At 41.1% G+C, this 21,194-nt stretch overlaps 1 protein-coding gene across 4 annotated transcripts in view; it reads right to left on the minus strand.

Annotated features, from left to right (window-relative positions):
• Positions 1 to 21,194, minus strand: part of SNX10 (sorting nexin 10) — a 69,346-nt gene that overhangs the window by 3,638 nt on the left and 44,514 nt on the right. For 2 of the 4 annotated variants that reach the window (XM_045864533.3, XM_045864534.3), the window contains 3 exons: positions 10,685 to 10,771; positions 6,589 to 6,689; positions 6,054 to 6,152 (listed from right to left, as the gene is read on the minus strand). In XM_045864533.3, the coding sequence (XP_045720489.1) occupies positions 6,054 to 6,152; positions 6,589 to 6,689; positions 10,685 to 10,771 (287 nt within the window). The remainder of the gene's footprint in view (positions 1 to 6,053; positions 6,153 to 6,588; positions 6,690 to 10,684; positions 10,772 to 21,194) is intronic. The other 2 variants (XM_045864537.3, XM_045864538.3) reach the window with 1 other exon arrangement.

The following is a 21,194-nucleotide window of genomic DNA, read 5'->3' on the forward strand; positions in this document are numbered from 1 at the left end:
TCATGTCAATTTACTTAAAATCCAAGGTCATTAGAAGATTTCCTTTTCTCCAAAATAAAAGAGTTATTTCTTCAAGGCAAAAGTCTACACATGTATAGCATCACAACCAAAATCTAGCTTCAACAGGCTTCCCAAATGTAGCTTGGGAAAATATTTTTACTGGCCTACTAAAAGGAAAAGTTAAACCTTTGTGCCTTTTAAAAGGGCAAAATCTCCAGCAAAGCAGCTAAGTACTTCCCCTCCCTCCCCATCCTCTGCCCCGGCTTCTCCCAGAAGATGACCATATCACATGATAAAGATTAATTTACCAAGTACAAGTAGTAAAGTAGTAAATCCCTTTTACTACTCTTTGAGATTTATTTTCTACATTTATAAATGTTTACCACTCTTGTTTTAAATACTTCAAATCAAGAGAAGATTTATAGGGCAACAACCCATTAATATTAACTCGCATTTGCCGTGAAGTTTGCACAGAGTTTCCTGTGTCCTGTCAGTGGTTTTCCTGCCGGCCATGAACAAGTAACTGCTCATAGGATTACGCTCACTGTTTTATTTCTGTTGGAAATGTGTTTTATTTTCTTTATAAAATAATAAGTAATCTTTAAAATTGATTTTAGATGGTTCAAGGCATTACACCACAAAAGTAATGAGCACTAATGCCAATGATATTGGACACAAATTCATTTTAGCTTTATTTCATGTCTAAAGCAATTCTACTGAGCCTTGAACTGCTCACGCGCGGTTATTAACTTGCTAGTAACCTAACACATGGGTACAGCAAACAAAAGTGATCAGAGTCCAGGTTGATCAGGACCTCAAGGCTACTGTCCTTTTTCTTGAGCTATAATTCAATTTCCAATTTTACTGTACATTAGACTCATTATTTCCAGTGTTTTCTTTTCTGCTTACTACTGCCATCTGGAGGACATGCCCATGAAAAGTGAGAGGGAGCCCAGCCCGCACACACCCAGCTCACAATTCTGAAGTGGGAGGATGTGGCCATGGTGGGGGGGGGGGGGGGGGCGGAGAGGCGACATCCGACCACACGGGCCTGGAGTTCAAAAAACAGTGCCCCTGCTAGGCACGGTTTTGGTTACTGGAAGGCCCTCTGACTGGCGGGCTAAATTTATGCTACCGTGCTCCATGGGGATGGGTTTTTAAATAAGCAAAACAACTTTTTAACATATTCATGATTTTTACTCTCAGGTATTTCATCTCACAATTAAAAATACCAAATTTTGGAAGTATTTTCCCACCTGGTTCGCTGAGCATAGCTAGTTCGTTTTAAGGAGTATCTGGTTTACTGTATTTCAGAGAATGTTGTGACTGCCATCATCATAATATTAAATCCTATTTTTACCTTAGTCATATTTGTGCCACATTTTCCACAAACAAATCAAATAGCAGAAAATCAACTTCAAGCTTGATATAAAGAGTACTTTGTAAAATGGTCAATAAAATGTCATCTTTATAAGGCTCCATAAAAATAAATGTATATAATTTTCAAGCCTTTATAAAAGGAGCAAAAAACAGCCTCTAGAATTTTAAAGAAATGTCTGAAAAGATATTTACAACATGAGCAAAAAGTTATTCCTTTCCCTAAAAACAACTTTAAACTAACCAAAGCAAATCCTGTTTTTCCCTTGTATTGGACACAGTTGAAAATCTGGTTTTCCTCAACATGATTTTATTAGGTATATTATATACTGGTTCAGTTGGGAACAATATAGAGCTATGTAAAACCACTTAATCCTAACTAAGGATGCCCTGTCTACTGAACCCAATATAATGATATATACACATGTGTACAGAGTGTGGAAGGTTAGCAGTGGGATGTAGGGAAAAAAAAATTAATTCAGCCTGTTTACCTCTTACCATGAGAAAAAAAAGAAAAAAGAAGACCTACAAATCTTCACTGAAGACATTCATGATCTGTGCTATGGTGCCCTCTATTGAACACAAAGACTTACAAAAAAGTGTGTGTGTGTGTGTGTGTGTGCGCGCGTAAAACTAGTGTTTCCATGGCATCCTTTTGTAAAAAACTATAATATTCCTTAAATTTTTAAGAAATACAAAACTGTAATATAAAAGTCTACACTGTAAGGTACATTTAGTTATATTAACGGGATGAATTCAGTAAAGAAGGAAAAGCTGGCTCCCATTCGCGGTATGAATCAAACATAAATTAGTAGGACTGCCATGTTTATAGTTGGTGACTTACCAACAGTTTATTATTTTAGTCCGTAACTTTCTTTTTCCATAACTATTAGTAGAAGTGACTTACAATCTATAATTAGCCGGGGGTGGAAAAATCCAAAAGGGCGATTATAGCCAAGATGGAGAGAAAATGAATATGTTTGAAAAATGTCACAATCATACTGACCAAATTTAGCTAGCTTTAAGAGTTCTAGTAATTATAAACTTGCCAGTTCCGGGAATTAATATGATGCCTCCACCTTTCCTATAATTTCCTTGTGTATAAAATCAAGATGATACCCAATTCCTAATAATACTGTAGGAACGGAGATAAAACATGTAAAAAGCTAAACACAGAGCAAGTGTCCAATACATGGTATAACCTATTATTTGGCACTTAGAGAAATAACTTCTCAGTTCCTTTATATAGACTGGCCTGGATATGTACTTTGTTATTAAAGATGTATAATTTCACCTCAAGGTGAAAAAAAAAATTCTAAACTTCTAAGTTTATACTTATAAACACACATATGTGCAGAAACAGCAGCATTTTGGTTTTAAAGCGTTTGAACATATATAGTGTTCTCAGTTCAAAACTTCAAAACCTCCATAAAACACCAGATTTTAAAAATACATGCTAAAAATCTACAGCACAAGCATATTTCACATTTTAATGCTGGGGTGTCCTCTGTCTCAAGTTCCTAAAAGTGCTCTACAAAAAAACAAAGTGCAGGCTATTGATAGTGACCTTCCTTAACAGGCAGCCAGTGGGGCCTCAGGGGATGTCACGCTGGGATCAGGACCCAGCACCAAGCCAGGCCGAGCTGCAACGCCGAGTCCAGCTTCCCCAAGTGGGCTTGGGCTGAGGGGATCCCAGGGTCAAAGACCTTCGAGGTTGCTACTTCTACACAAACTGGGCAAAGAACAGGAGCGCCATGCACCAGAATGTGAGGGGCACAGAATGGAGGGTGAGGAGGATCCTAAGGGGCCATTTAGGTCAGGCTTGAATCCAACCGTGTGGTGGATAGACTCCTTGCTTCCTTCAGGTTCAAACCATGTGGAAGCACCAGCTGTCATCTTTACTGTGAAACCCATCAGCTTGGAGACTAATGTTCACATACTATAGTGGGACAAATGAAAATACAAGGGAACTCGGTGTCTGCTCCATGAGTGGACTTCTGGGTGATCATCCAGGTCCAATTTTTTTTTTAAGGCTTTATTTATTTATTCATGAGAGACAGAGAGAGAGACAGAGGCAGAGGGAGAAGCAGGCTCCCTGCGGAGCAGGGAGCCCGATGCGGGGCTCAATCCCAGGACCCCGGGATCATGACCTGAGCCGAAGGCAGACGCTTAACCGACTGAGCCACCCAGGCGTCCCTTTCCAGGTCCAATTTTAACAAACTTAGCTATCCCCTGATATGGATACAGTACTTTCCCACTAGAATGGAAGCTTCAAGAGGATAAGGATTTGTGTCCATTGTGTGCGGTCCTGTTTCCCCAGGACCCAGCCTGGCCCCGAGTAGACACTTAACAAATAGGTTTTCAGAGTCCTTTCCAATGCGTCATCTTAACGACACAACCAACAAGGTCAAGCAGTACCTGTGTTACATGACTGCACTCTTTATAGCAAACTGAGACACACAAGAATTAAGGGACTTTTCTGGGGCGCCTGGGTGGCTCAGTTGGTTGATCGACTGCCTTCGGCTCAGGTCATGATCCTGGAGTCCCTGGATCGAGTCCCGCATCGGGCTCCCTGCTCGGCGGGGAGTCTGCTTCTCCCTCTGACCCTCCCCCCTCTCATGTGCTCTCTCTCATTCCCTCTCTCTCAAATGAATAAATAAAATCTTTAAAAAAAAAAAAAAAAAAGAATTAAGGGACTTTTCCAAGGTCAGATAGCCAGGAAAAACTTAGGAGCTGTGATTCCTGGGAGACCCGGAGCCTAGCTCCTCAAGCTTCTGATCCCCGATCCCTTCCGCTAGGATGTCTGCATCAAATGCAATCAGCAAGCAGCCAAATGGCACAGTATGCAGAAATAACCGAGCACCAGCCTGCCTGCCTTGCAGCCGAGCGACCTCACTCAGTCACTAACTTGGGAGATCAACCATGGAAGGAAAGGTCGTTTTCAAAACAGTGACGTGATTCCTGGTCAAAAACACACGCCCCATGCTGAACTCCGGATATAAATACAGAGACACGTGCTGTCCTTCGACCTCCAATAAAGAGACTTCTCTACAGAAGAAAAGCAGCTTCCCGGGGCTGACAGGGACTGCAGGATTTGGCTGTCCCCATCCAGGCCTCACTGCCAACCGCCAGTCCATGGCTTCCCCGAGCCGCATCTGCACTGACAGGCCACTCAGCAAACTTGGACTCATGGGCCACATCTTAAGGGAGACGCCATCAGCCACCTGGGTCTCGGAGAGACAACAATTAAAATCAGAGCTGTCTCCAAAGGGAATGGGCAGAAAAAACTTGACCAGGCCTTTGTTCTGTCACGCCTGTGAGATCCAAAAGAATACCACTGAAACGGTCCCTGAGGCCTTGGCTCACATAATGGGTGCTTCTGGTCTCTTGCCATTTTTATTCCTCTGTCTTTTTTCCTTTCTGGCCCTCCCTCAATTTATAATCTCGGATGTTTCTGGATGTCTCCATGACCCCTTCCAAGGAAAGACACTATATCAACCTAATGGAAATAAATATTAATATTCATGTGCATACTTAATATCCAAACCCTTTATGAGTGAGCCATATGGGGAGAAGGCAGTATATTATTTCAGGCTAGCTCTAAGGTCCCACGTAGTGAACTCCAAGGGAGATTACTTCAGATCCTGAAGTCAGTAGAAAAAGAAAAGGAGCTTAGGAAACCGGGCCCTGCCACTAACTAGTAGTCCCCTATGACTCAGCCTATTTCCTAATCTATAAAATAGGAAGTTAGAAAAATTAGCTCAAAGCTATTTCATGTCTAAGTGGATTAAAATAATAATGGCCAAGACCACACATTATATGCCAGACTGAAATGAGTGCTTTACCTTCATTAACTCACTTAATCCTCTCAACAACTTTACAAAGTACATACCATTATTAACCCCATTTTATGGACGGTAAAACGCAAGCACAGAGGACGTACAAGACTTGCCTAAGCCCCCAGCCAATAAGTAGCAGAGCCAAGATTTGAACCCAGGAAGTCTGGCCTCAGCGTCTGAGCGCAAACAATGTGCTGTTTCATGGGATGGGTATTCTAGCATTCCAGAGTGGAAAAAAAAGAAATTACAGTAGTGCAAATTCAAGTCACTTTAACTGCAGTACCTGCCATCACCAAGTTAATAACCCAGACTATTCAAACACCAATAACTACTCCCTCATAAACAAACATGCCCTCCAAAGAGTACAGTTAAACTCTTTCTTTAGAAGAGCCCAGACAAGTATTCACTAGCAGCCCATCGTGGAGCTGATTTTGGTCTGTCAGTCCTAAATGTTGTAAATAAAGACAGTTTTTAAGAAGTACCTTCTTAATAAAGCACATTTGCCTCCCGGCAAATTTTACTTTTGTCAGCTAAACTCCCAGGTAATTTGGCTCTGCTTTACAGCTTCAGGGACTGTGCGCAGATTTATTATCTGACTCAATTAGCTCATTGTTTTCCTTCTAGAAGATGTGGTCCCGGATGTGCACCATATGACGTGAGCCACAAGATGGCGCTCTTATATAGGAAATGAACTCCTGAGCACAGCACCTCCAAGATGATCATCATCAGCACTTCAGAATGGTGATCTTCTCCCCCGCATAATTATAGCACACTCGACTCTTGCAAAGCACTTTGCTTACAACTCCTGTCTGGCCACAAGAGTTTCTGTGCACTTACTTTCTCAGGAAATCTTCCAAACCCTGACGACGCTGATCTACATGCTGGCGATTATTCATGTTGAAAAACAGGTTTTTAGATGGAAGTTCTGGCAGTTGTCTTATGAGAAAGAAAAGAAAAAATTTTTTTAACCATCAAATCAAGGTGGTTTAGTGACAGAAATCCCTCAAAGTGAAAGCAAATTATGTGTGAGAGTTATCGTGTAACTATCACATAGCTGTATGTGTATTATATGGTACATATATTATAGTTATATAATAAGGGCATGAGAAAATTCATTAACTTAAAGAAAAACCCATTTTTAAACATTTTTGAGGCCTTTCATGGTCAATATTCATCGAGTTGGGGAAATTCAAGTGGTAAATTTTGAATTCAGATGCCGCAGCCACAAAACCAACTAAAGCTATATATTGCAATCAAGAAGAAAGCCTACAAAATCCTTCATACATTATATATCTTAATGCACAACAAATTTTAAAATGTTGAATGTAATAATAATAAAGTCTCCTCCATATCACTTATTTAAATCACTTACACCAGCAATGCATTACTTTGGAGTCTCTGCCTCAGCCACACAAATTCTCTGTACCTTCTTCGCACACAGGATGTTTTCATGGTAAAACACATGCTATTGGTCTGTTTAAAGAAAAAGAAACATTTAAGCCTCACTCAAGGGAAAAAAAATTGTTTTTTCTTACATCTCTAACTCACTATATGTTGTACCCATATGCATTTTTAACAGGGTTTTGTAAAACCAAAAATACATCTGCATTTACGCTAGACTCCCATCTTGCACAAAACCCATCAATAGAACATCCCTGAAGGCAGCTGGGATGACGTCAACGAGCAGTGTTGCCCTGGGGCAAGGCAAGTCCTGAGGTAGCCTCTTGCTCACCTGTTCGTGCTGCTTTCAAAGACGAATCATAAAAATTAAACAAATCCTGCAGTCTAAATGACCCATAAAAACCCAGGGTTATCCCTTCCATTTGAACACCATCCATCCATCCGTGTAGCTGCAGAAGCCTTTGGGAATTAGAGACCCCTTCTTACAGCCCTTGATATGGCGCCACAAGGAGCCATCACATCCTTGATATGGCTGTCAGTACAGATCACACAAATCACCAGGCAACCTGAAATCACTTTTTTGGGGGGGAGGCGGGAGGGGAATTACCACAGTTCAACTGCAAAAGAGCTGCTACAATCAACCCAGACATTTTCCTGCACCCAAACCATGTTTCTACGCTGAACATTCTCATCAGACTGTGTCCCCATCTTACGCCCAGATTTTCTTCCAGAACCTATTGGTATCACCAGTTTTACTTCCAATGTTCTAACTCACTGAATGGTGGGTCTTCTCTCTCTTACGTTTATCTCCTGTCTGCATCTTGGGGGGGGGGGGCTTCTCTGACTCTGCCGAGCCGGAAGTAGCAACACCCCAAGAACCATCAGGATCAAGGCAGACATGCCCATCCGGATGTGATTCTCCACTGTGTAATCTTGGTTGTTTGAGGCTGTGATCAGGATGTCCCGGGCGGGGGGGGGGGGGGGGGGGGGGGGAGTGGGGGCTGGGGACCCACCATGTGGAGGAGAGGTTGTGTGCACCACAGCATCCGTACCCGCCCCCATGCGGGGGCCCACACCGCCCAGGGGGAAGTTGGGGCTGGACTGTCTGTCTAGACGCTGGGGAGCTCTTCAACCTGCGACCTCCAGGTGCAGAGGGTCACTGGGGCGTCCTGAAATCACTTTTAAACAAGAGAACAGCATCCTCCTTCTCTACTGGATGTGCAAGGTAGAGTGAGGCATGTGGTGCAGAGGGCCAAGCATCTGCGTGGAGAACCACATGCCAGCCCCGGATCTGCCATAGAGCGGGTCACTCAAACTCCAGTTTGCTGAACGGTAAAATGGGGATGAAGGTGTACATACCTATTTCATAAGTACCTGGCAAATGTTTTCTATTAATATTATTATTAGATAGGAGATGCTGGTTTCCTTCCAGCTACCTTAAGGCAGACTTCGAAAAAGCCACCTACGACGGAGTCCCCATCCTAAGCAAAACAGCAATGATTCTCCTTCAGGTAAACCCAAGACTGGTAAATATGGTGTTTCTCCTTTCTCCTTTGTGTAAACAAGACTGGCAAAAATTTGTCTATTGGCTTTGTAAGGAGATCTCTCTTCTCTCTATTTCAAAATTCTATTTCATAACCTTTACACTGCCAAATGAGAAAACTGTTTGCCCTCAAGATTTATATTCTTTCAAAATTGTTATTATTCTGCCACTTAATAAGCACCCAGTAGTGGTTTTCCTTGGCAAATGTAAGTGATTTTGTGCCCGAGTTCTTAAACTGTTCCCCTGAAACGCGTGGCACAGTTCCTGCTACTCCTGAGCTTGATAAAGTTCAGAAAACCTCAGGAGGCAGAGAGGTTAAGACATCTGCCTCCAAAGTAGCTGTTGGTCTAAACCCCATCACCTTTGACAATATGGCAGCAAAAAGCACCAGATGGAGTTTGTGGTGCAATAACATTCTGTGTGTGGATTTCAAAGCACACCAGGGCCGCACCCTAACGTGACCTTGGGGACTAAGACAGCAGGCCATTTACACCAGAACGATGCCCTAACAAGCCTGGGCAGACATCTTCTTAGTGCTTCCTCCCCAGAGAGAACCAGGCCACTGCAGGGACTCCTGACACCTCAGGTACGGACTCAGTCCATTTCAACTCCCTTTCATTTCTCTGTTCCCAATTACTGTCGATGTCAATAACATGGATGTCAACTGGAGATCCATCTGGTCCATCTGTAAGTCCTTCCTTTATAGGACAAGGTCAGGAGAGTATATACTGTCCACTAATTTAAAATTCCAAATAAATGGTAAGATTTCAGAGGCATCTGGTGTCATTTCCCCTCGAGGTTAGTTTAAATGGGTTAACCACCAGCTTCTCTACCTGCAAAGCTCTATGGGTCTAGCATCTGAGTGAGGCTGACGAAAGCTCTCCAGTAGCAACCCCCCCCCCCCCGATCCACTCCTAATCATAAACAGGTATGGACAGTTAGGACCAGACTATGCTGAGATCACTAACTTGTTAAGCTCCTCTAAATCTATTTGCTTATTTCTGCTATCTACCAAGCCCAGAAGATTTATACATTGTCAATTTATTAGCATTTCAGAGAAATGCCACAACACCGCCAAGTAATTTTTGTGGAACCTATCATTTCTGGCTTGAGATAGACATTTCTGCATTCACCTCATGCTATTTATGTAGCAGAGAAAAATCTATGATTTCATTAACTCCCTGAGGATAATTAAATTTCACGTCTACCATAAAGTGTGATAACAGCCCACACATTTTTTGGAGGAAGTTAAAAAGGTAACTAAATTTCATTTCATTTTCAAATGCTTAGTCTTAATACTCACGTTATAGTTTTCCACACAGAATGCATAGCTGGTGTGACTTTATGAGTAAAACCAAAGCAAAATCAAAATACAAGGCATGCTCTGGCAGTGGCCTTCAACACAATCAACAAAAAAGCAGTTCTTAAGAAAAAAAAAAGCAGTTCTGAGTTTTTAGTTTATTTTCTAAGTTGGGGAACTTGGAAAGAAAAAAAGGGAAGAAAGGAGGGAAAACAAGTTTTATGACTGATGCTTGGGTTCCAATATACCAATTTAACTATTTACAATGGAAAATTAAAGGTGGCTAAATTTTACTTCATTTGACCTATATACTTAGATAAAATCTGAGTCTATTTCTATGCTCCCAAGAGAATTCTGGACTAAATCAGATGGGAAAAGTGACTGTCTTCTTGATCAGGGGCCAATAAACCATAACCTGTGGGCCACATCTAGCCTGCCACTTGTCTTTGCAAATAAAGTTTTAAAGTTTTATTGGAACACAATTACATGTATTCATGTACGTGTATGGCTGCTTTTCACCCTACAACAGAGGAACTGAGTAGTTTCAAGAGAGAATGTATGGCCCAGACACCTGAAGACATTTACTACCTGGCTCTTTACAAAAAAAGTTTGCTGACCCTCGTTCAAGATGATCACAGAAGGCCACACACCACACAGCATAACTCAAGAGATTATAATAAAGTATTATTTCCAAATAAAGTACATCATTTCTAGTTATTTACTTACATTAATTACTCAGAATCTGGACTAAGGCAAAATAATTGCACATGTTCATTTCCTACTTTCTTATTCTACATATAAAACCACTGCACATCAGTTTTCCAGAGAGCTCTACATCCTCTCAAAACCTAAGATTTATCAGGCAATATATTACCCAGAAATATGCTATAAGAGATCATAAAGAAATACCATTAATGAGCTATAAATATGCTTTAACTGTGAATTTCAGATGTACTCACATATTCATACATTAAGGCAATAAACATTAAAATATTAATATTAGCAAAGGTACAATAAGGAACTCAAATGAGTAATTTTCCAGCTTTCGGAGCCATCTGACCACTTCGTTTGAGATACAGGCATTACTTGTAATCATTCAAATTCAGTTCTCTGAGTTAGGAAATTTTTTACAAATTTAAATTTTAGGTATAACAGAGAGTCCCATCAGATGCACGGCACCTAAAAATCACTATGATCTATGCAGACTATTGACTGCATACTTACATGAATACATATCTCATAGTCAATATAAGAATGCCAAAAGTCCTCTTTTTGAATCCGAGGATCTCGAACCCAGACGCTTACAAACTCCTGTAAGGGCATCATAAACAAAGAGATGTGTTTCAGAATCACAAGCAGAGCTGGAAAGAGCAGAGGCAAGCGATGGTACCAAAGCAAAACTGAAATGAGCTGCGGTCGTGAATTCTTTAAAAAACAAGAAGTAAATCTAATGAATCAGGCACCACAGGAAGTCCAAAAGCACTGTGCCACAAATGGAATTTTTAAAATAATGCAAAACCAAGCTGGGTGCCCTTCTCGGTAGTCTTACAGGTTACAGGAGGATAAGAAAGTGTACTCGAAAACTGAGTTTTCATTTCTAATCATGAAAAATATGTTCAGATTTTCTCAAATCTTAAAAGCAGCCATTTCTTACTTTCTTTATCTCTCTACAGGAAAACTAAATCACTCCCTAGAACAAAATATAAGAGAGTAGCGAAGGTCATATGAAAAGCAAGCAATGGGAGATGAAAACGACTTTGTGTAGGCAGCCAAGCTTCATGAGAATAAGCAGCAATAACTTATTAATAGAAAGATGAACACCTTTTATCCAATACTTTTCCATTTTTAAAATATATTTTTCCATATAGTAAATCATTTCATCTTCATAATAACCTCCTGTTATAGGTAAAAGCAATATTAAAAAAAAATTCATGGCAGATAATCTTGTTCCTTTTTAAAGATAATAAGAATTGGAAATACAGGATAAAGTTTAAAACACAATACTTTCCAAAAAGTGCTCTTTACTAAACAAGCTTAGTTTAAAAATATGAAAGCATGTACAACAAACAATGATCATGTTTGGCATAATAAATTTTAAAGTATAATTTATTCACTTGGTGATCATAAATTTGCTAAATGAATTTCATTATTTTATTTTATTTAAAGATTTTATTTATTTGAGAGAGACTGTGCATGAGAGAAAGCAAGCATGAGCGGGGGGAGGGTGGAGGGAGGAACAGAGGGGGAGGGAGAAGCAGACTCCCTGCTGAGCAGAGAGGCCCAGCCTCTGCCCCCCGCAGGGCTCAGTCTTCCCCCACCCCACCCTGAGATCATGACCTGAGCCAAAATCAAGAATCAGACACTTAACCAACTGAGCCACCCAGGCACCCCTAAAGATTTTATTTTTAAGTAATCTCTACACTCAGCATGGGCCTCAAACCCAATACCCCAAGATCGAGAGTTGCATGCTCTACCCACTGCACCAGCCAGGCACTCTGAATTTTTTTTTAAAGATTTTATTTTCAAATAATCACTATACCCAACATGGGGCTCAAACTCACAACCCCAAGATCAAGAGTTGCATGCTCTACCGACTGAGCCAGCCAGGTGCCCCTAATTGAATTTAATTTTAAACATTTAAACTTTTTGTCTAAAAAATGGGGCATCAAAGCTGAAATTTTAGGCATTTGTTACTGCCTTGTTTTGGCACATCTGAGAGGCAGGCTATGAATGCTCTAGAGAAAAACAGAAGAGAGATTATGGTGTTTTCTGGACATAGCACCTCCCATTCTGTTACACAGATCATAAAATGAGAATTTTTCAGAGGATTTTTTTAAAGTAAAAAAAAAAAAATAGTTCACATTCCCTTCTGCCACCTATCAAGTGTCACCTTCTAAGGCCACATGCACTTTGTTCTTGAATTTGAGACTTCTGCCCCACTGCCCGCCTCAGTCTCCAGGGATTATGAGTTAATCTTTCCCAAAGTCTTACTTTAAAATTTTTTCATTATGTATTTTTAAGGTCATACAGAGATGGATAATAAAAACAACATAACAATATAGTGATGCTCTAAACATGTTTGGCCATTATTTCTCAAAAGCACATTAAAGTCTAAGAGAAGCCGCCCAGAGGTGGAAACTAGAAGAAAATCCAGGCACGATGCCTTAGTCTGTGCACATTCCACCTCGGCCTCCTGTCAGCGTGTGTGTGTGTGTGTGTGTGTGTGTGTGTAACTCATTTCCCCAGACTACTTTGCACACACCCAGAGTTCTTAGAAGGAATGAACCGGTCATCAATGAATCAATGAACAGAAGGGCAAATAGGTTAGGAAGAGAAGACCAGAGTTCAGAGTAGACCTCGTTTATCCTTCCAAATCCCCCACCCACACATACACTCAGGGCTGCCTTCTGACTTTCCTGGGCCCTGGGTACTTTTGCCTTCATGGGCTCTTTCTGCCACACACAAAAATATTAAGGATCATACTTTATGTCTACACTGACATGAAGATGAATATATTAATGTTATGTAATAAAACCTTTCCTCTGATCTCAAAGCGCATTTTATTTTTCCGATTTTAAAAGAAATTAAAACATTTTCACGGGCCTCTAAAAGCCGCGTGGGCCCTGGTCACCACTATGCCTAATGGAGAAGTCAGTGGGGCCCACGCTGAGCAAGGCAGAAGGCTGGTAACAGCGGCCAAGGTTATCCTGCGCCACCCTTCCCCGCCCCGTGGGCCAGAGCACCTAGTCATCGGGTCACATGGAAGCCATGCGCCCTCACAGGGTGCTGGCTGCTCCATTTTTCCACTGTAGAGACAGGAGTTCTTGAATATACCAAAAGGGAAATTAAATATTTCCGAAGGCTGAATGTTCTATATAAACAGCACAAGACATGTACCCGTTACTGAAATAGTGGACCTTTACACAGATGAGACAAGAGTGAAAAGGAAACCCACTTGTCAACGTGCCGCAAACTTGTGATAAAAAAAAAGAAAGATTCTGAACTAAAACTATAAAACCCACAATGACTACAGTGTCACAAACCCCCTGGCCACTCGACATACTGTTCATTGATGATGGTAGCAATGACAAATAGTTCTGAAAAAAATCAAGGCTTTTTCCCCCTATTTACTTGCCATTGCCCAACTGTGAACATGTACGCTTTGAGTAACATGTCCCGCTTCACGGAAAGAGCTCTGACTTATGATCACAAGACTAGGGATAAATGCTGGTTTACCACTTTCTAAATTACGAACTTATTCATTGAGCCTCTGTTTCCACATCTGGAAAATGGGGATAATACCTGTTCCAACTTATCTCAGCTGTTTGTTAGGAATATCAAATTATAAAACATTGGTGAAAATGCTGAGAAGTTGTTCATTAAGTGCTACGTGAATGTAGGGGCACCTGGGTGGCTCAGTCGGATAATCGTCAGACTCTTGATTTCCACTCAGGTCACGATCTCAGGGTGGTGAGATCGAGCCCTGTGTCAGGCTCCTCCCTGGGCAAGGAGCCTGCTTAACCTGCTTAAGATTCTCTCTCTCTCCCTCTGCCCCTCCCCGCCACCCTCACCCCCCGCCCGTGCTCTCCCTAAAAATATATATGTTTAAGTGCTACGTGAATGTAAAGTATTATTACACAGAAAGGAAAATGCTTATAAACTCAAAGCATTGAGACCTTCCCACAGACATTGGCAATAAGCAATTAAGCTAAACCAACTGTAGGTATTTTTTAAAGTACAAACTGTTAATTTAAGGACCCAGCGGCAAACACTCTGTCATTTTTCAGTGAAATATAGACTGACCTAAAGATTTCATAGCACTTGCTCAGAGCAAGCCCCTCATAATATTTGTAGAAGGAATGGACAGCGTAATGACAAATTACAGTAAAGAAGTCTTTTCTTCATCTCAGTGGCCTGGAATTCTCACTCTACTATTATTATTACTCATTAAGTCTAATCTTTACATAGGGAAGGGTCTGTTGAATACATATTCTAAAACGATGCTGGGGTAAAAAACAGTCTTCTAAGAACAGCAATGCTTTTTAAATACACATTCGAAGTCAACTATGGTGCTAAGACTCCAAATATTTTTTTCAATCTTGAAAATCTTTAACTTGGTAGGAGTGCTAAATGTCACTATTCTTTTGTGGATGGTGAGCTTTTCCTTTCTCACTCTCTTAAACACTGCTGTGGCCCGAGGGCCATCCTGGCTGCTATTCTTCATACCCTGTTGCACTTCCAGGAGGATCTCACCCAAACATGTGGCTTAAAGCACCCAGCATGAGCTGAGGATTCCATCTCTGTCCCAGTCCAGGGATCTCTCCACATGCATATCCAGCCTCTTGCCTAGAGGTCCCACGAGCACAGAGTCCACACCCTTGCCACACCATCCTGCTTCCCATCTCATTTCCAGCAAACCCGCCAGAAATCCAGTTACCCCTGACTTCTCTCTTTGACTCACCTCCCAAATCCACACTGACCAAGTTCTCAAGATTCACCCTCCTTTGAACTCCCCACAACCCTATTCCCCCTGCTACTGCTTTGGTTCAAGGCCCACTTGTCCAACATTAATGCATGGGCTGCTGGTGGATCTCTGGGCCTGTATCCAATTCATCCCCCACACTAAGACAAGGATGGCCCCAAAGCACACATCTGGTGATGTCATTTTCCTTTTAAAAGTCCTTCAAAACCTGCCCCCTAACCTTCAAGATCAAGTTCAGACTCCTTAGCTAGCACAATAGTCTTTCATGATTTTTACTCTACTCATCTCCAAAGGCTAAACAAAAGTCCCCCTACACGACATGCCAGTTTGCACCTCTGTGCTTTTGAACATATTGTTCCCTCTGCCTGGACTGCTGTCCCTACCCCCTTATGCGCTTTCTTCTTCGTCATCATTTCCTCTTGCCCTCATTTTCTGCTAACTCCAATTCATTTTTCAAAATGCAGCTCAGTCTCTGGCAATCCTCTGATTCACCCAGTCTGATTAACCTGACCTCCTCCGAGCCCCTCATGCCTCTGGGCACACACCTGGGCCCTGTCCCTCCTCACCACAACTTACTGGGCTGTCTAATGCCCACAGGCCTCCTCTACCGGATGCTGAGCTCCCTCAGGGGAGCATAGGACGTGAGAGCCTGGCACAGTCAATGCATTCCATTAATATTACTTAATGAATAAATGAATGCCTGCAGGAATGAATGAACTGCCTTCAGGAAAAAAAAAAACAAAATCGAGATCAAACTTCAATTGAAATAAAATCCTCATCCACTTGGGTTCTTGGACTCTGAATTAACGGTAAGTTATTTAGCAGCTGGTCTAAAGTTTATCTTAATTTAACAAACCCCCTTCCTCTAAGGGTGTGCCAATTAACAGCATATGGCTACATGAGCAATGTTTAAGATCTATGAGAACAAACTGTTTTCGAGCACCCTAAAGAACTCCAGAAGCACCTATTTACATAGAAATAATTGAAAATCATTCTGATAGCTTCAATAACTTGGGTCCCCTAAGACCTGTACCAGACAATTTGTTTGCCTAGTTGGAGTTAAAATATGTACTTGAAAGTAATAAAAGTACATTTATTTTTAAAATATTCTATAATTCAGATGGGCCTCCCCTCCCCCACCCCGCAATTAGTAGGAATTAGTGAAGTTTCACTGCGCTTCCAGCTATGAATAGCACACCCAGGAAGCCAAGGTTCACCTATAATCTCTTAATTAGACGCATCCCTCACGATGCTGCCCACCATCCTTCAAAGGAATGTTGACAGCCTGTCAGCCACAGAGGACAGCTCCGAGTTCCATACCTAGAATCATATGGATTTCCTATGAAAATTGCTTCAGCAGCAGCAGTTAGTCAATTTAATAACCTTATTAAACACTTTAATGACTTCTTGGGCCTAATGACTATATCTAGTATGAAGGAAGAAGCCAGGCAGAGTAGAATTAAAAATTTAAACTAACTGATCCCTACTGTTCTCCATGTGGGAAAAGGCTTCTGAAGAAAGAGAGACTGCTAGACTCTTTGAAAAATCTAATTCCTGTGTTCTCTTATAATAATTGCTCTTTGATTTCAATGCACCCTGTTTCCCCCCTCCCCCACCACCCCAGGTTCAACCTTTGTCCATTTATCCATCTACCTTGTCTTCTTTCTTTTCCTTAGCCTGGACATGAGATGAAATTAACAACAAAAATAACTGTATTGTATAGGGCACTGTGACAAGTGTTTTACACGTTTCTCTTTAATCTTTACAACAATCCTAAAGGGTCAATAATATTATCACCCATTATACAAATAAGGAAAGTAAGGCTTCTAAAGCTTAGGCAACTGGCCCAAAGTCAAATGGCCAATAGGCTGAGCTAGGTTTCAAACTCAAACCTTGCTCCAAAACCTGCGCTCTCAAACATATTATATCTCACAGTTCTTTTAGCATGATAAATCTCAGATAATTTCCATTTTCACTGCATTGTATTATTTTGGAGGGGAAAAATTATAATCTTTGCTATTAGCTAAACTATCAGGTCAAAAAACATGCACTTCTCAAAGGCTTTCTATTCCATCTTTATATTTCTAGCCCCAAGCACAGTGTTAGCACATAGTAAGTCCTCATGAAATGTTTAAGAATTAACCAACCAATTGACTACAAAGATGTTTCAAAAACAAAAGATGTGCAGATGCTGTATGCTGAAAATTACAAGATGCAGTTGAAAGAAATCAAAGAAGCATATAGTTCTTTGTCTATATCTATGTAAGTGTATGTCTATACTGTGTTCATGAATTGAAAGACTCAACACAGTAAAGAGATCAATTCTCCCCAAATTGATCTATAGGTTTAATGTAATTCCTGTATAAATCCCAGTTAGATGGTCTGAAGACACAGATGAGCTTATTCTAAAATTTACATGGAAAGGGACCCTAGAATAGCCAAAACAATTTTGAAAAAGAACTAAGTGAAAAGAATCCCTCTGCCTGATGACAAGGCTCACTAGATAGCTACAGTAATCAAGACCATATGGTACTGGAAGAGGTACACAGACCAATGGAACAGAACAGAAAACCCAGAAATAGACCCATACATTGGGGCGCCTGGGTGGCTCAGTCAGTTAAGCATCTGCCTTCAGCTCAGGTCATGATCCTGGGGTCCTGGGATCAGGCCCCACATCGGGCTCCCTGCTCCATGGGGAACCTGCTTCTCCCTCTCCCTCTGCCTGCTCCTCCCCCTGCTTGTGCGGTCTCTCTCTGTCAAATAAATAAATAAAATCTTTTTAAAAAAAAAAAAGACCCATACAGATATGCCCAACTGATTATTGACAAACGTGTAAAAACAATTCAATAAAGGACAGACAGCCTTGGGGTGCCTGGGTGGCTCAGTCGTTAAGTGTCTGCCTTCGGCTCAGGTCATGATCCCAGGGTCCCGGGATCGAGCCCCGCATCGGGCTCCCTGCTCCGCGGGAAGCCTGCTTCTCCCTCTCCCACTCCCCCTGCTTGTGTTCCCTCTCTCACTGTCTCTCTCTCTGTTGGAAAATAAATAAAATCTTTTTTTTTTTTTAAGATTTTTTTTTTTTTTTTTGAGACAGAGAGAATGAGAGACAGAGAGCATGAGAGGGAGGAGGGTCAGAGGGAGAAGCAGACTCCCTGCCAAGCAGGGAGCCCGATGTGGGACTCGATCCCGGGACTCCAGGATCATGACCTGAGCCGAAGGCAGTCGCTTAACCAACTGAGCCACCCAGGCGCCCCTAAATAAAATCTTTAAAAAAAAAATAATAAAGGACAGACAGCCTTTCAACAAGTGGTTCTGCAGCAATTTGACATCTACCTTCAACCTGACCCTTGCACTTTCTACAAAAATTAACTGAAAATGGATCACAGATTTAAATGTAAACATAAAACTATCAGGAAAAAAAATATAAGAGAAGATTTTTGGGACCTAGGCCTAGACAAAGAGTTCAAAGACTGATGCCAAAAGGATAATCCACGTAAGGAAATGGTGATATATGGGACCTCACCAAAACTAAAAGTTTCCCCTGCAAAAGACCCCTCAAAGAAGTTGAAAAAACAAATGACAGACTGGAAGAAAATATTTACAAATCACACATCCTCAAAGGACTTGTACCTAGAACCTATATAGAGCTTTCAAACTCAACATTTTTTTAAAGATTTTATTTATTTATTTGAGAGAGGAAGAAAGAGAGAGAAAGAGAAAACACAAGCAGGGGGAGGGGCAGAGGGAGAAGCAGGCTCCCCACCAAGCAGGGAGCCCGATGCGGGGCTCGATCCCAGGACCCTGGGATCATGACCTGAGCCGAAGGCAGATGCTGAACCGACTGAGCCACATAGGCACCCCTCAAAACAACATTTAAAGAAAAAACGAATTCAATTAGGAAACAGGTAAAACACCCAAAGAGCCGTTTCACCAAGGAGGACACACAGATGGCAAGCAAGCACGTGAAAAGTGGCGCGTCGTTAGCCATCAGGGAAATGCGGCTCGCCGCCATCGTGTGATACCCCTGGGCCCACCACAGCTGCTGCTGGTATTGCTATAGTGTGTGTTAGCCATTTTGATAGGTGTGTGTTTTTCTTTAATTTTCACTGTAGCCCAGCTTTATAGTACAGTAAACATAACTATGTGCTCATCGTAAGAATATTTACTCAGATTACAGAAAGATGAGTGGGGGGACAAGGGCTAATGAATCAGAACCTCTAGATGTTAATGAGTATTAATTGCTCAGAGGCTTGATGAGAATTTTCTACCACAAAAATGAAGACTTGTTTCATTTTGTGTTCACTTTCTCAGGACGTTTATTTTCCCCTATTCCAAAGTATGTTTTACATGCTTATGTATTTAAACTAAGGACTCGTTCATTCATTCATTCAATTAAAGAGCACTGAGTCTGTGCTAGGAACGGTTCTAAATTGGAGAATTTAACCAATGGCTTATTCACCGGGGTTCTGTTCGGGGCTCCCACATAACAATCTTAAAACTAAAATTTAGCCCATTTTACACACTACATTCTTTACAAATAACAAGCTTGAAAGGCAGAAAGAATGTATCAAGTAAGCTTCCTGCTTCCTAATAATAGTTATGACAAATCACCTAAAAGACATACTACAAAAGATGTTACTTGCCACTTTATAGCTTGGAGGGTATTTAAATGCCATGCTCTGGCAGTTTTGAATGATGATTTTTAAGAAAGCTTTTACTACTTCAGGAGTAACTATGGATGAGATTCACTTAGACCTGCCTTTTATATGACTTACAACAGTTCATTATGTTGCAAGCTTCTTTACACAAGTGGCATCCAAAATTAAGGAGTTACCTTTGTATCTCATAACACATTAGGAAAAGTACAGTGGGAAAAACTCATCTTTTGCAATAAGAAGTAAGCTAACCTGTGTTAAACTACACCAAAAGGACACAATCAGCAAAATCCAGTTTGTGAAAACCTCTATAAACAAAAGATGCAGTTTCTTTTTTTTTTTTTTTTTAAGATTTTTATTTATTTGACAGAGACAGACACAGCGAGAGAGGGAACACAAGCAGGGGGAGTAGGAAAGGGAGAAGCAGGCTTCCTGCTGAGCAGGGAGCCCGATGCGGGGCTTGATCCCAGGACTCTGGGATCACAACCTGAGCCGAAGGCAGACGCCCAACGACTGAGCCACCCAGGCGCCCCAATGCAGTTTCTTCAACAAACTGCAAAAGGGGAAAAAAGCAGAACAGACTTTAAGCAATATATTAACCCAATGCAACGTGTGGTCTATATTTGGATCATGATTAGAACAACAAAATATATATACGTCCCCCCCCAAAAGAATCAGAAAAACTTGAACACTGAATATTTGATGTTATGAAAGAATTAACGCTAATTATTTAAGGTGTGATAATATGGTTTATTCCTAAGAAGGGTCATTTGCTACACATGCATACTGAAATATTTACAGATAAAAATACACAATGTCTAGAATTTGTTTCAAAATAATTCACTGTCTGAGACCAGGAGGAAATGGATTGTGGTGGGGGGATAGTTTGGTTATGAATTAATAATGTGTTAATTGTTGAACCCTTAGGTACATAAGGGTTCATTATATTATTCTCTCTGCTTTGTGTATGTCTAAAATGTCATAAATGAAAAGTTAAAACTGGAGAAAGTAAAAGGAAAGAAGGGAGGGAAGTAGGGCAGGGCGGTCATCCCAAGCAGACTGCTTTATGAAAGGGAACAAATGTGGGACTCGAAAGTGAAAGCAAGTCAGAAACATAGAGCTGAAATGTTAGCCATTTGTTCAACATTTACTGATGCCATGAACATAACACTAACCTTATCAACCTTAAAAAATATGACTTTTTCATTATTATAAAAATAAAACATGTATGTAATTAAGAAAGAGAGATATATTGGGGCGCCTGGGTGGCTCAGATGGTTGAGCGTCTGCCTTCAGCTCAGGTCATGATCCCAGGGTCCTGGGATCGCGTCCCACATCGGGCTCCTGGCTCGGCAGGGAGTCTGCTTCTCCCTCTCCCTCTGCCTCTCCCACTGCTCATGCTCTCTCTCTCTCTATCTCTGTGTCTCAAATGAATAAATAAAATCTATAAAAAAAAAAAGAAAGAGAGATATATATAAAAATTTCAAAAACAGATGAGTACACCATGAAAATGAAGCCCCCTACCTACTGGACTCCCAGTTTTTTGCCCACCTAAGCCAGGACTTTTATATATTTTTTATATTATACATATATTATATAT

The sequence above is a fragment of the Mirounga angustirostris genome, unplaced genomic scaffold (genome assembly GCF_029215605.1).
Source record: "Mirounga angustirostris isolate CCGP_5_RB_7025 unplaced genomic scaffold, mMirAng1.0.hap1 SCAF_12, whole genome shotgun sequence".
Taxonomy (NCBI): Eukaryota; Metazoa; Chordata; class Mammalia; order Carnivora; family Phocidae; genus Mirounga; species Mirounga angustirostris.